The 14760-nt window shown below is 56.1% G+C and overlaps 1 protein-coding gene across 3 annotated transcripts in view; it reads left to right on the forward strand.

The window, feature by feature from the left end:
• Positions 1–971: 971 nt before the first annotated feature.
• CA5A (carbonic anhydrase 5A) overlaps positions 972–14760 on the forward strand; it is a 29018-nt gene continuing 15229 nt past the window's right edge. For all 3 annotated transcript variants that reach the window (XM_081216131.1, XM_081216132.1, XM_081216133.1), the window contains exons 1-2: positions 972–1129; positions 2917–3114. In XM_081216131.1, coding sequence (XP_081072257.1) covers positions 973–1129; positions 2917–3114 — 355 coding nt within the window. In that variant the 5' untranslated portion in view covers position 972. The remainder of the gene's footprint in view (positions 1130–2916; positions 3115–14760) is intronic.

Here is a 14760-nt window from a genome sequence, read left to right on the forward strand (position 1 = left end):
GCAGACCAAACTGTGCGTCTGATCAGTGGGATTCTCGTGCCCTCGAGAGCCCACAAGTAGACTCAGTGTTCAGGACCCCTGTCCTGTGGGGTTTCCAGATCTAAGAATCCAGGATTCCAGGATCAATGACGCTATCCCTACTCCCTTGATGCTTATACTTTCAACCTCCCCGCCCCCAAATTTACACACCTTTCCATCCGAACACTGATGTCTCCATTTCACAGGTGGAAAGTCTCTGGGGGAATAAAGTGCTGTACAGTCCAAAGCAGGTGTTTTGTTATCTGACATCTGCAAATATTACAAGCTGTGTAGCTAAGGTGACCATCTAACTTATTGTCCAAATGTGGATATTTTGCGCATGAAACGGGCACATTCATATTTGTGCTGAGGCAGGAGGCAAAGCCTAGGAGTGTCCCGGGCCAACCAGGACCCGCTACTTTGGGCAGAACGAATTCCTATCAGATGGTGTCTGTTTTGTGGAGAGGTGACGGGCTGCTTCCCAGGAGCCCTGCGCAGAAGGGCCACTTGCTCCCCTGTAGGTACACACAGTGTGGCTCCGTGCCTGGTCTTGAGTGCCCCAAGGCTGGAGGGCTGCGCAGCCCTGAGCCAGGGTCACGCCCAAGATCAGGGACTTTGCTCTGGTCTATTTGCTCCTGTCTGCTCCCTGGCCTGGCAGCAAGCTCTCCGCAAGCTCCCCTCGCTCCCTGGTACCCTCACTCCGCTGTTTACCGGGTCAAAGCACAGTGACCCGAGGGACTGGCCACAGCGAGGGCCCTTGTCCCAGTGCACCCATCCCTAAGCCAAGCCCCGTGTCATCCAAGAAGCCGGGTTGAAATTTAACCATCGGGGCTTTGGATGAGTTTTTACGAAAGAGGTGTGTCCACCCCCCTGCCCGGTTGTCTAGATTGAAGTGAGGGCAGTTAGCGAGGAAAACCTCCCGCTGGCTGTTGGGTCCCCAGGGAACAGAAGCAGATGCTCAGGCTCCTGGGGTCAGGCAGGAGTCATCCAAAATCCTCGGGTCTCTCCGTCCTGGCCAAGCAGATGTGGGGGACCCTCTGCAGTCACCCACTGAGGCTGGAGCGATGGTGCTCTCAGGGTCCCTGTGTACAGAGAAAGAGGAATGATGCTTGTAAGTAGAGCCTCCAGATGCAATTTGCTGTTTGTCTCATTTTATGGTGTATTTCAAAATGGGAGATGGTCCGGAGCCAGACAGCTTGGCTTCAGATTTCCACATTGTCTTTCCCATGGGAGACGTGGGCCAGTCCTTAACCTCACATTCACAGGGCCATCAGGAAGGCGAGATGCTCGGAGCAAGGCAGGTAGCAAGGGCCCCCCCAGGACGAGCTGTTATTACAGCCCCCACGGAACAAGCCATGCTGCCAATCACTAGGGCTCCAAACACCAGCAGAGAACATCTCAGCAAACGTGGTAACTAGGTCGGCAGCCAGCTCCGTCCAGAGACTGCCCTGTGTCAGCCTCGTCCCGGTGGCGGTGTCCTTGGTGCTCTGTGCCCTTGGACTCATCCCTCCCTCTCTCTGGGCCTCAGATTCTTCCTCTGTCAGATACAGGCACTGCATGGACAACTAAGTTCACCTCTGACGTCAGTATTCCACACTTTCCAGGTTTCGGTGGTTGGAAGAGCCTGGGCTTCGGAGTCAGTCTCCGGGGGTGTGTGCACTGGTGACTTTTGTCAGAGGTGAGAGCTGGTGGGTTGCTTCACCTCCCCAAACCTCAGTCTCCTCGTCTGTAAAATGGGGTGATGAAATGCCACACAGGGCCACCTGAAGATGAAACGACGTGAGCACAAAGCCTGGCACACACTGGGCTCTCGGCAAACACTCTTAGCCCTTCCCAATTAATCCGTCGGTCCACACCTGAGGCTGATGCCAAAATTCCCGTCTTTCCGCTGTTCTAAGCCTCTTGTTTCATGCTCCCACCAGTGCTGTATGATAAGTACCATTGTGATCCGCCTTTTACGGGTGATGAAACTGAGGCTCAGAGAGGTTAAGAAACTTGCCGAGGGGCACAGAGCCACAGAGTGGTGGGACCAGGACTCCGGTCCATGTGGCCTGATGCTCTTCATGGTCACGGAGTATAAAGGAGGGGACAGTTGTGAAGACGTCCACAGTTAAGTGAAGAAAACCGAGCTGAAGACCCACTTTGTACTGAGCAGTACTTTTGCTTTTTTTTGAAAACTCTGTGTATGTTTCTGTGAGCTTGGAGGAAAGCGCCAGAAGGCTGTGCTGTACACCAGCCAGAGGCAGCCGCCTCTGGGAATCGGGGTGCGCGGGTCTTTCTACATGAGTGCAGACCCTTCTCTATGGTTTGAAACTTGCAAGGAGTCTGGGTGGGGCCTGAGGTTCTGCATTTCTAGCAAGCCCCCAGGGGGGCTGCTGGTCCGCGCACCCCACCTTGAGTGCTGGGTAACTGAAAGAGCAGGGGTTGGGAGTGACAAGGCTTCTATTCCAGACCCTTCCAGGCAGGGTCTGCTGTGGATCCTGGGACTTTGGTTTCCTGCTCTCTGAGACCTGTAGCAGCCCCCCAGTCCACAGTCCTCCACCGCCTGCCTCCCCGGGGCTGGGCTGGACCCCCAGGTATAACTCCCTGTGACCACGCTGTGACAATGACCACAGATCAGAACCAGCTCGGCGCAGCGCAAGGCCAAAGCGAGCTGCATTCCAGGCGGGAAGGAATCGGTTCCTGGGCGTGGTCCGCGGAGGAGGTGGCGCGAGGGCCCCGCCCACCGGGGGCGGTGTTAAGAGGCCGAGGGGCTGGTGGCCCCAGGCTTCGCGTTGGGCCAGCTTCCCCCGTGCTGGCTCCTCTGGGACCGCGTTTGCAGGTTTCTGTCGCCCCCTCTGAGGCTGCAACGGCGCCCACGCACCATCAGGGTCTCCTCTTCCCTCTCTCTGCCCCCAGTGCATGCCTTCTGGAAGGGCCCGGCCTCGGTGTCAGGGGGGGCCCGGCAGTCCCCCATCAACATCCGCTGGAAGGACAGCGTCTACGACCCCCGGCTGAAGCCCCTCAGGGTCTCCTACGACTCGGCGGCCTGCCTCTACGTCTGGAACACCGGCTACCTCTTCCAGGTGGAATTCGACGACTCCACCGAGGGGTCAGGTGAGCCTGAGCTGGGGTCGGGGCCCTTTGCCCGTGTCACTCCGGAGAGTGGGTCACAGGGTCAGCAGAGAAGCGGACGAGGCACGGAGAACGGCCGAGGCTGGCGGTGGGGACGGGCAGGATGATGTTCACCTTAAAGCTGGTGATGCCGACCAGCTACGTCACACGTCACTGGGGACAAAACTCTGAACGGTGAGGGCCTCCCTGGGGGGGGTCACATTCCAGGGGCTGGAAGGCAGAAACAGTGAGCTAATAAAACGAACGTTGCACTCAGAGGGGAAAAGCAGAGTCAGGTAGAGGAGAGAGTCTCTGAGGTGAGGAGGCCTGGAAGGAACGGAGGAAGGGTGGTGGCCAGGCGTCCGGAGCCCGGGAACCTCGCTGGTCCTCGCCCAGAGTGAGACGGGGCAGTGACCTGGCTGATGTCCAGCTGCTACGGGAGGAGGAGTGGAGGGGAAAGTTGGGAGCAGGAGACTGGCTGGGCGTGTTGCCAGTGGTGGAGGGCTGCAGGGCAGGTGGGCAGGGAGGCGGGTCCCAGCGTCCTGCCAAGGGCTGTACACGCACCATCTAATTAAAGCCTCACTGGTGGGAACCCTCACCAGTGCTGGGTGGATACTCTACAGGTTTGGGAAGTTTCCTTCCACTTCTATTTTACTTGTGGGGACTGGCTGCCGGATTCCATCCGGTGTTTTTTCAACTTTTTCTGTTCTGCCTCTGAGAGTTGGGAATTTGCAACGGGCGGAGGGTGCCTACGTGACCAGCCCCCGCTGAGAACCTTGGGCACCGAGTCTCCTATGGGCAACCCTGGTGGGCTGCACTCCACAATTGTTGTCACAGCTCGTTGCTGGGTTTCAGGGCGTCGCTTGTGACACCACCAGAGAGGACTCTGGAAACCTGGTCTCCTCCAGACACTACCTCTCCCTCTGCTGATGTTGCTTGCATCCTTTCGCTGTGATAAGTCTTAGCCGTGCATATGACTATACGCTGAGTCCTGGGAGTTGTCCTAAGGAACCACAGAACCTGGGGATGCCAGACACAGCCCCCAGACCCAGATCCTCTCCAGGAAAGCCCTCGGTCCGCTTCCTCCCATATGCCTAGTCATCTTGTTCACTAACCCATTGTCCCAGTGAGGATGTAAACTCCACGAGGGTAGGATCACTCCTACTGGACACCGCAGGTGCTTGGTAAACTGGTGGGTGAATAATGAATGTAAAGTTAAAGGTATAAACGAGTCAGGCAGAGGGACTGGACAGCAACTGAGGCCCAGCCTGACCCACCCCGACTCTGATGGACCACTGGCTGCAGCAGGGCACGGAGAGCCCTTTTTCCCTGTGCCAGGCCCTGTGAGGTGCTTCATGCACACCATGGCTCAGAGTTTCCAGGGGTCTCTTTCCTCATCTCACAGGTGAGAAGGAGCCCATGTTTCCTGAGCACAGCCTACGTGCCTGGAGTGGCTCTCACAGTATTCCTCAGGGTTGCTTTTCATGTAGGGCTTGCCAAAGGCAAGTGGACAGGAACCCCAACTCTGGCCGATGCAAACCAAAGCATCTTCTTGGAGGGACAAGATTACCTCAAAGAAGAGAAGGAAAAGTTGGATATTAACCAGATGTTAACCAGATCTTTATTTTTTTTTAAGATTTATTATTTATTTATTTATTTTTGGCTGCGTCGGGTCTAAGTTGTGGCATGCGGGATCGTTCGGCATGCAGGCTTCTCTCTAGTTGTGGCATGCGGTTTTTTCTCTCTGTAGTTGTGGCACGCAGGCTCCAGGGCATTTGGGCTCTGTGGTTTGCAGCATGTGGGCTGTAGCTGAGACTCGTGAGCTCAGTAGTTGTGGCGCGTGGGCTTAGTTGCCCCTCAACGTGGGATCTTAGTTCCCTGACCAGGGATCAAACCCACGCCCCCTGCATTGTAAGGTGGACTCTTTACCACTGGGCCACCAGGGAAGCCCCTAAACACATCTTTAAAAGCACAGGGACCAGGCCAGCTCAGGGATCTGGGGAGCAGAGGTTTATGCATTTATTTACTTAGCGTGCCAACTTTTTTTCTGCCTTTGTTGGTCTGTTCCAAGCCCAAATTCCCAAGGAGCAACTAAAATTGTCCTTTCAGGTTTAATACGGTTTGTATTAATTTTTTTTTTAATTTTACGCAGCAACTTTAAAAGATTGAATAAACAATAATAGTTCCTGAACTTTTAATTGGTTGGCTAATAGTTGTGTGAGTATACTAGTCATTTTGAGAAAAACAGATTTGGATGTAGATGAGTTCCTATCGAATCTTTACTCTTCCTATATAATTTTTATGTGTAGTCAAGGGTCTTACGGACATTGTTACCGAATGCAAGTTCATGTGCCCGACAGACAGTGAGCCAGACGGTACTGAAATGTCGGAGTTTGGAGCAGAGAAAGGTTTATTGCAGGGCCAGGCAAGGAGACAGGTGGCTCGTGCCCCTCAAAAAACCCCAAACTCCCTGAAGAGTTTCAGCACAGCTTGTTTAAAGGCCAGGTCGGGGAGGGGCGTCCCAGGGGATGTGATCAGCTTGTGCGCAATTTTCTGATTGGTTGATGGCTCTGGGAGGTCCCCGGGCTATGTGCTCAGGATCATCAGTTAGTTAATTTCTTCCTCATTTAGTGGTGGTTTTTAGCACCTGAAAAACTCAGGAAATATGCATGAGATACTATTATCTGGGTACTTCAGAGAGGAGGTATAACAGAGGATCTAGGCGAGAGGTCTGTCCCGGGAAGCCCCATAGGGTCCTTCTCTGTTACAGTATCTCTATAACATTTTTTTCAAAAAATGTGAAAAACTTAGAAGGTTACTTTGGACTTTTGTACGTGTATGGTTAAGATACGTTTGACAAACTAATTCAGAGACCCAGGGGAAGAGGACTGGTGGCTGAGCCTGGAGTCACCCTGCCCCTCGTCGGCAGAACACCCAGCACCCTGACCAAGATCCCTACCAAGATCACATGCCCAGGGACGTGTTGGTCCAGGGGAAATCGTGGCGCTGTTTCTAGAAGGGGGAAGGTATGCTGGACAGACAGACATGCAAACACCCCCTTTCAAAAGAGCCCCAGTTGGATGAACAACAGCACGGCACAGACAGATGCTGCTATGGAGGGTATGAGCATCCTCATTCTTCTCTTTTTTTTTTAAAGATTTATTTTATTATTTATTTATTTATTTAATTTATTTTTGGCTGCGTCGGGTCTTAGTTGTGGCACGTGGGATCTTTCATTGTGGCGCGTGAGCTTCTCTCTAGTGGTGGCGTGTGGGTTTTCTCTTCTCTAGTTGAGGTGGGCAGGCTCCAGGGCATGTGGGCTCTGTAGTTTGTGGCACACAGGCTCTCTAGTTGAGGCGCTCGGGTTCAGTAGTTGAGGCGAGTGGGCTTGGTTGCCCCAAGGCATGTGGGATCTTAGTTCCCTGACCAGGGATTGAACCCGCGTCCCCTGCATTGGAAGGCAGATGCTTTACCACTGGACACCAGGGAAGTCCCCATCCTCATTCTATGTAAGGAGGAGTGGAGGCTGCAGGTGGGGCAGCGGGAGGGACAGTGGAGGGGTGGCAGGGGGCGTCCAGTTCAGGCCCAGCTCCTGCTGATTCTAGAGCCCACGTCCCGTCACTGCGTCAACCGTGTGCGGACACGTCCAGGCACATCTGGCTCGGAATCCTCCCTCTTGCGTCTCTGCCTCCTTCTGGGGGGATTTGTTCTAGGCGGGGGCCTCCCAAATGGGGCGACAAGGGCGGGCTGCGGCACGGGCCCGCTCCCCAGTAGGGCAGCACTGAGGGTGGCGCCTCTGTCCCCACGATCGCCGTGTTGGCCCCAGGCTGATGGTCATCGCCCAGCTCCGGTCGCTCGTGTGGGGTGAGGCCATCACAGTGACTGTGAGGCTGAACCCGCCTGGAGAAGGAGAGGACCGAGAGGGAAGGACCTCAGGGGTATGGTCCCCAGGAGAGAGGCACACTCCCCGTGCTCTCCTGGGAGCTCCCACCTGGCGGTTGAACCTGAGCTGACCCCAACATCCCCCCATCCCGGTCGTTTTCACATTCAAGGCCTCTGCGCCCTGTTGCAGCCGGGCCTCTGTGCTGACCAGGCCCTGACCCCCGCTTCTTCGCCCCTCCAGCACGTTCTCAATCGGGTTCCAAGGGCCCCTCCCCGCCCTGCCACTGACCCGACGAATTCTCTGGGTGTCTCTCCCTGGCCATATAAATTATTTGGATAATCCCCCTGGGGCTCATGTCCACACAGGCCAATCTGGTTTTACGTTACTTGTCATTTTCCCCAAAGCCCAGTTTCCTCTTTCTTTCTCTCCTGTTCAGCTGCACATGCCTCACCCGCCCACGCCCATCTCCAGCCTCTAGCCACCTCTGTTCAGATTCTCTGTCTTCTTTGTTCACCTCCAATGGAAATTGGAAGGTGCCAGGAGCAAAGGAAATGGAAAATGCAGCTGGAAGACGGGCAGAACTAAGAAAAAGTTTTGCAGTAAGAAAATGAGAACCGTGAGACACTCCCATAATTTTTTTTTAAAAAATTCATGGGCCGAAACGGAAAGCCTCGGCAGCAGGAAGGGAAGGGAGTGGAGAAGGTGCCGAGGTGACTTTGCACAGTACGTGATCCCTTCGCTCAGGTCACACCAACAGGTGAGCGTGGGAAGGCTGAGCAAACCAGATCGCGGGGCTGCGGACATTCGGGTTCCAGCGGGTGAGGGAGAGGAGAGCTCAGAGATCAAGGCCGGTCAGCAACAACGACGATGAATAACAGACGTGAAGGCAGCGGCTCTTTCCAAGGAACGTGAGACTGAAGGCCAGGGAGGGAAGGGCTGGCAGAGGGGAGGAAGCAAGAAGGCACACAGCGCCGGCTCCAAACAGACCCCGCGGTCACAGCCCGCACACCCGCCACAGGAGAGGCCCCCTTGTCCCAGCACCCGAGCGATCCCTTTCCTAAGGAGTGACAATGCCGTTTCCACCCGATGGGCAGTGTAGGTGCAGGAAGTGGGGTGGAAGGTCAAGGACCAAAGGCTCCAGATAGACCCCGCTGTTCCTCGAGGAGACACCTGTGTTCTCTGAGCCAGGTCCTAGGTTACCACCAGCAGTGGTACCACCAGCTGCCAGGTGCTTTTGAGTGCCCGTTACACGACGAATCAATGTGCAAATCAGGGTACACTTTTTTTTTTTTTTTTTTTTTTTTTTGCGGTACGCGGGCCTCTCACTGCTGTGGCCTCTCCCGTTGCGGAGCACAGGCTCCGGACGTGCAGGCTCAGCGGCCATGGCTCACGGGACCAGCCGCTCCGCGGCATGTGGGATCTTCCCGGACCGGGGCACGAACCCGTGTCCCCTGCATCGGCAGGCGGACTCTCAACCACTGCGCCACCAGGGAAGCCCAGGGTACACTTCTGAAGGCATTTCATTCTCACAGTAACTCCAAGAAATGGGTTAATATGCCCGTACATGGGAAGAGGACATCCGTGTCCAACATCCAAGTCAGGGCTGTTTCCAAATCCCACTCCCTCCCCGCCATCCACAGAAAAGAAAAGAAGCCGGGAGTCCATGTCTTGCTGGCACTGTAGTGTCTGAGTCCCAGGAGCTCAGATGCCCTGCTGTTGCTCCTCCCGCCCACTTAGCCGCATGGACTGAGGGAGCCGCCTTCCCTGTTAGACCCTCCTCCTCTGGGGGCAGCTCATCTTCCTCCTGAAGGGCTCAGCGGGCGGGGAGGACGGCATGGTGGTCAGGGCCCAGCTCTGCAGCAGAAAGAGCTTATCAGCCAGGTAGTATAAGCTCGTTCACTAACCTCTCTGACCCTCAGTCTCCTCCTCTGTCCACTGAGGTCGGACACCCACCCCGAGGGAGAATTAGAAGAGGCCCGAGGGAAGCGGGCGTTCACCCCTGATAGCTTAGCTTCACCTGCTGGGGCTTCTCCCAAATAAGACCAGAAGGAGGCACAGCTGTGCCCCTCTCAGGCCTCCCACTGGAGGGAACGCAGCGCCGGCCAGGCCTGGCCCGGCTTCCTCTGACTATGGAGGACTCTGTGGTTGGTGACCCCATCCATTGGCCGAAGGAGGAAAAATGGAAACTCCAAGCCTGGAGCTGTGAACAGCCTTCCCGAAGGGTCACTCACTCTCAAGGACCCAAGTGGGCACAGAGGTCACGGGCCTGCTAAGGCTCCTTCCAACACCAAAGTGGATTTTAAGCCGTTTGTAAAGAGGCGGCCTATAATGGCCTTTCATCTTCTAAATGACAACTAATAAGGATGCCCAGCACCACCGGGGCGGGGTCCTGAGCCTGAGCTTCACGGAATTGGCAGCGGGTGTACACAGCAGGGCCCGGTGAGCGGCCTTTGCTCCTGGAGTGAACGCGTAACTGCAGGTCAGTATGATTTTAAAGTTCACAGACTTCACGTCCGTCAGTTGGGGAATCTTCACCCAAGAAAACTGACTCCAGCACGAAAGCCAAAAGGGAGACGCTGGAAGAGTTTGGGGGTCCTTGCTGGAAAGGCACGCTGGAGATGGGGCCAGGAGGTGGGTCGTGAACATGGCAGCAGAACTGCTTTGCCATCTCCCAAGACCCTGCATCATCCCACACAGGGCCCAGGTCCCAGGGGACCCTTCCCCCACGGGTCAGGCGGGGGGCCTGCAGTGGGCGTGAGCTGGTGCCTCCCAGACAATGCAAGGGGGTGGCAGGGGGGGATGCCTTCCGGGAGGGAGTCCTGTGCTGTCAGGAAGGTGACTGTGGCCACTCGGTCCACACTTGTGTCCTGGGACAGTTTTCACTGCAAATTCGTTCACTGGCATTCTGATTCCTAAAACCGTATATTTTCCATCTTCATTCCTGGTATATCCGCTGTTTCTTCCCTCAGGTTCTGGGCGTGGGTATCTTGGGGGGCAGAGGTATGATTTGGAGGTTGGGTGGGGTGTGCTTCCCAATCTGTGGAAATGATAATCCCCACCCAGGAAAGCACTCCTCCCCCGCCGGACCCTGAATCCATGTCAATCCCTCCCGACCCCACGCCCCAGCCAGGCCAAGGTCACCAGTGCATCGCACCTTCCCTCCCCCGGCCTGGCCTCGACTGCTGCTCCCTTAGGGACACAGGGTCCTCATGACTAGCCCGGCAGCCTCCCCCTCTCCTCCTCCCTCTCTGCATCTCCCTAAACCACCAGCTCTTCTGCCTTGGGAAGGGGGCTCCCAGCCTTGCGGGGCAAGCCTGAGGCCCTTCTGGTGCCAACACACCCCTACCACTCCTGGGGGCTCGTCAGCATCATGGGCAGCTGTCTGAAGAAACACCCCACTTACCGGCATCGGCTGGGAGGTGGAAGGTGGACGCTCGTAGGACCGTGTGACGTCCCTACCCGCTGTCGCACCCAGTGTGGTGACCCCGTTCTCCCTCCGTCCATTGCCGGGAGTGCCCCTCACCACTGCTTCTGCAAAACCAGCCAGGAATTAGCCGTTCCTGCTCCATGCAAGGAGCTAGGATTGTAAATCTGCAACACAGCCGCGCAGTAAGCACCCGCTGTGCCTGGTGGCGTGTTAGGTCCTAGGACCTCCCCAGACACAGCCTCTGCTCGCAAGGAGATCTCAAGTTAGGAAATGCGGGAAAAGGTGCGTTGAAGGATAGACTACGTCAAGGACGGGGATGCAAGTGTCGCCCCCAGACCCCACCTCTCTAGGCAGACATCCATTTCTAAAGACTGGAACATTCAAAGTCTGCTGACAAAGGCTCCCGTACGTGGCCACTGCCGGCACCTACCCCTTTGCCCTCCGACCCGTCTCCCAGCTGACCTTACCCTCCCGCCACTGGGAGCCTTCGCAGGTCCATCACAGTGGCCTGCTCTGTCCCTCCAGGCCTCTCTGCCTGGTGTCCCTTCCTGCCTACAGCCGGCCCTCCCCCTCGCTCTTACGGCTCAGCTGAACCCCTACTTCCTCAGGGAGGCCCTCTCGGATGCCCCGCACCCCTCAGATCCCCCTAGAGCACCCCGTCCTTGCCCACATGTCCACAACTCACTGCCTGCCTGCCCCTGGGCAGTCCATGCTCCAGGAGGGGCAGGGCTGCCCCGTGTCACCCTCTCCACGCCCAACACTTAGCCAAGGCTGCGGCACATCGTAGGAGCTCAATGAATATTTGTTGAATGAATGCATGATTTTTCCTTTTAACGCTTTGTGGCTGGCCGAGCCCCTTCTTTTTTTTTTTTTTTTTTTGGCGTTACGCGGGCCTCTCACTGTTGTGGCCTCTCCTGTTGCGGAGCACAGGCTCCGGACGCACAGGCTCAGCGGCCATGGCTCACGGGCCCAGCCGCTCCGCGGCATGTGGGATCTTCCCGGACCGGGGCACGAACCTGCGTCCCCTGCATCGGCAGGCGGACTCTCAACCACTGCGCCACCAGGGAAGCCCGTGGCCGAGCCCCTTCTAAAGGACACTTTCTTAAGATACATTTATCCCTTAAAGTCTTTACGTGCAGGTCCTATCTTGGGAGTAATAGTGGCTATTTCCGGTGACTGCAGACCTCTGCTTGGATGATGAGATGGTGATCATGATGTAATAATAACCAGAATACGTCCATAATAACAGAAGGTCTTACCACTGGTCGAGCTCCTCCTGGGTGCCAGGGGCTGTGCTAGGGAGCTTTTGGTAAGCGCTGCTGTATCTGATGCTCGCCACGTTCTGATGGGCGTGGGGGCATCATTATTGTTTTACAGACATCAGGTCTGAGGTCCAGAGAGAGAGGACCACTGTGTGGGACACGCTGCCTGAAACCAGGGGCTGTGCTCACGTTGGCCTGGCTTCAAACCAGAGCCGATGTGTGGTGGTCCCAGAGCTTAGCTCCCCGAGAGCCATCTGACCTCCCTCATTGCTGGATTTTGGGGTACTGCGGGTGGGGTCGTGCCCCTCAGGCACCACCCGTGCACTGGCCGCCAGCTGTGACTCCTGCTTCCCTGGAGAGAATGACAAAGACCTCCCTAATCCAGAGCACGCACGGAAAGCCTCTGCCCTTGTGCGTAGAGTGTCAGAGGGAACGTTGGTTAAATCCTGGAGGGGCACCAAGGACAGGCTGCTCCTCGGCACCATCGAGTTATTTGCAGTTCGGATTAATTAGAACATGTCAAACTGCTCTTGGACTTATTTTAAGCCTTGAAACAACCATGCCTGCCAACAGCCTGCTTGTCCTGGTCAAAGCACCAAACTACAAATTGACAGCTGTTATCAGCGGCTGTTGTGAGCACAGAGACAGCAGGATCTGGGCTTGGAGTCAGCCTCCAACATCTCTGTCCTCGGGGATGCAGTTTCCCAGTTACATCTTGACACACCTGCTCCCGGAGACTGCCAGGGGGATGCATGGCCTCCGGTCTGTGGACAGCCCTGCGGACGGCAGAGTCTGGGGGCTGGTGAGCTAAAGGCCCCCTTGTCACAAATTGGGTTTGCCTGTTTTCTTTTTCTTTCTTTCTTTTTTTAAAAAAGTATTTAATTAATTAATATATTTTTTTCTTTTTGGCTGCGTTGGGTCTTCGTTGCTGTGCGTGGGCTTTCTCTAGTTGCAGCGAGTGGGGGCTGCTCTTCGTTGTGGTGCGTGGGCTTCTCATTGCAGTGGCTTCTCTCGTTGTGGAGCATGGGCTCTAGGCGTGCAGGCTTCAGTAGTTGTGGCGCACGGGCTCAGTAGTTGTGGCACGCGGGCTCTAGAGCGCAGGCTCAGTAGTTGTGGTGCATGGGCTTAGTTGCTCCGCGGCATGTGGGATCTTCCTGGACCAGGGCTCGAACCCATGTCCCCTGCATTGGCAGGTGAATTCTTAACCACTGCGCCACCAGGGAAGTCCCACGCCTGTTTTCTTGAAGGGAATTACTCTGACACTGTCTGGTCATTATGAAAAGTCACTGAGATTATTTTCTCCAGGGCAGCCGCCTAAAACTGGGCTCCTAACTTTCCTGGCAGGAAAAGATGAGCGTTTGGCTTGAACCCTGCCATGAAAGTCGAGGGGCTGGACCCAAGCAGGCCTGGGGTGGAGTTGCTGGGGGACCTGGGGCAGGTGATTGACCCCTCTGAGTCTCAGTTTCCTCATCTCAAAATTGGGCCAGTAGTAGCTGCTTGCAGGGTCACTGTGAGGGGCGGTCACTGGGGAAGGTAGGGTGCTTTGCACGATGCCCAGTGTGTAGCGGGTGCTGGGTGAATGCTGGCTTGTCAGTTAGTACGCTCAGAGCTCATGCTGAGTGTCCACCAGGCGCTGGCGATTACGGGCGCTGACAGATATGGGTGCACAGTGCCCAGGACGCAGGAGATGCTGACCCATGAGAACGGATGAGACCCTTTCTTTACTCATCTCATCTCAGAGATGTGCCATGGCTGCCGGCTTTCGTCCTTTGGGTGCTTCCAGAATACCGGGCATTCTGCTGAGAACTTTTCATTTAATCCTGGCAATGTCCCATGGAGTAGGTGCTAGGACCCTCCCCATTTTATGGGCGGGGAAACTGAGGCTGGGAACAGTTTAGTAACCAGACCAAGATCGCCGCGTTCGGAGGCGATGGCGCCAGCACCGACCCAGAGCGCACCCCCGACCACCTGCAGAAACGGGACACTGTTCTCCGGTTTTTCAGCAGAGACGCTGGCACTCGGCTAGTGGCTGTCTTTGCCCATCCGTCTAATTTTAGAGACGTCGTTCCAGAGAGTCTTCTGTCCCTGACTTGAAAGATGCTCGAGATGTACAAGTCTGACACCCGAGCTTGTACTCAAGCAGCTCCTGTACAGTTGATGCTGTTTCTCTCCTGAAATGCATTTGAAGGAGGGAGGCTGTGGGCATCACAGTGCCCGGTTCTGGGTGCACCGCCGACCGGCCGCAGGGCGCCACTGCAGCCCAGCCTGTGGCACCGGGGCTCCTCTGGCCATGCCTCCCCTCCCTCTTCGCTTCCCTCCTGAGATGCTCGTGCTGTGCTTTCCTCCTTATCTGAATCTGCAGGTCACAGAGCTGGCAAGGGGCAGCAGCCTGCGGGGTTTGCTGTGAGTTTGCTTGGTCCCAGCTCAGGGTAGCCCCCACCCGCTTACAAACGACCAGGTGTCAGCCTGCAGTCGGAAGGAGAGGCCCCACCAAGAGGACCATTCCTCCCTGCAGGCCCGATTCCAAAGCTGACCTCCGTCCACATTCTCTTCCTTAAACAGGCAGCCCTCTTTGGGAAGCAGACAGGGAGTCCCCCTGCGAGAGGCTGCTTCTTGGAGAATTCTGGGGGCAGCTGGATGCGGGGAGAACGTGGGGCCCTGGTCCCTGGGCTCCAGGCCTGCCCTGAGGGTGACCCTGGGAAAGTCTTCACCTGCCGGAGGCGGGGGCGATGCTCGTGCCCGGCCCCCTCCCCTTCTCTGCTTGCTGGTTGTGGCCACAGTCGGGAGTGGTTTTTCTACGAGGTTATTTTTGGCAGGGTCTGCCCGACACCCAGCTCATGGTGGGTTTTTGCCTTGTGCAGTTGGTGTCGCTCTTTCTGGAGACCTTATGTGGTGTCTACACATCAGAGTCCTCAGATGCTTGAGCTGGGGGGGACCACCAGGACCACCTAGCTAGGAATCCTTTCTTCGTTATTACATGAAGGAGAGCCGAGTCCCTGAAAAGTTACATGGCGTGTGGTCACCACCATTATTGTCATCACCGTCTGACTGCACTTTATGAGGCCATCCTGCCAACA

This window comes from Mesoplodon bidens (assembly GCF_964165515.1).
Source record: "Mesoplodon bidens genome assembly, chromosome: 18".
Taxonomy (NCBI): Eukaryota; Metazoa; Chordata; class Mammalia; order Artiodactyla; family Ziphiidae; genus Mesoplodon; species Mesoplodon bidens.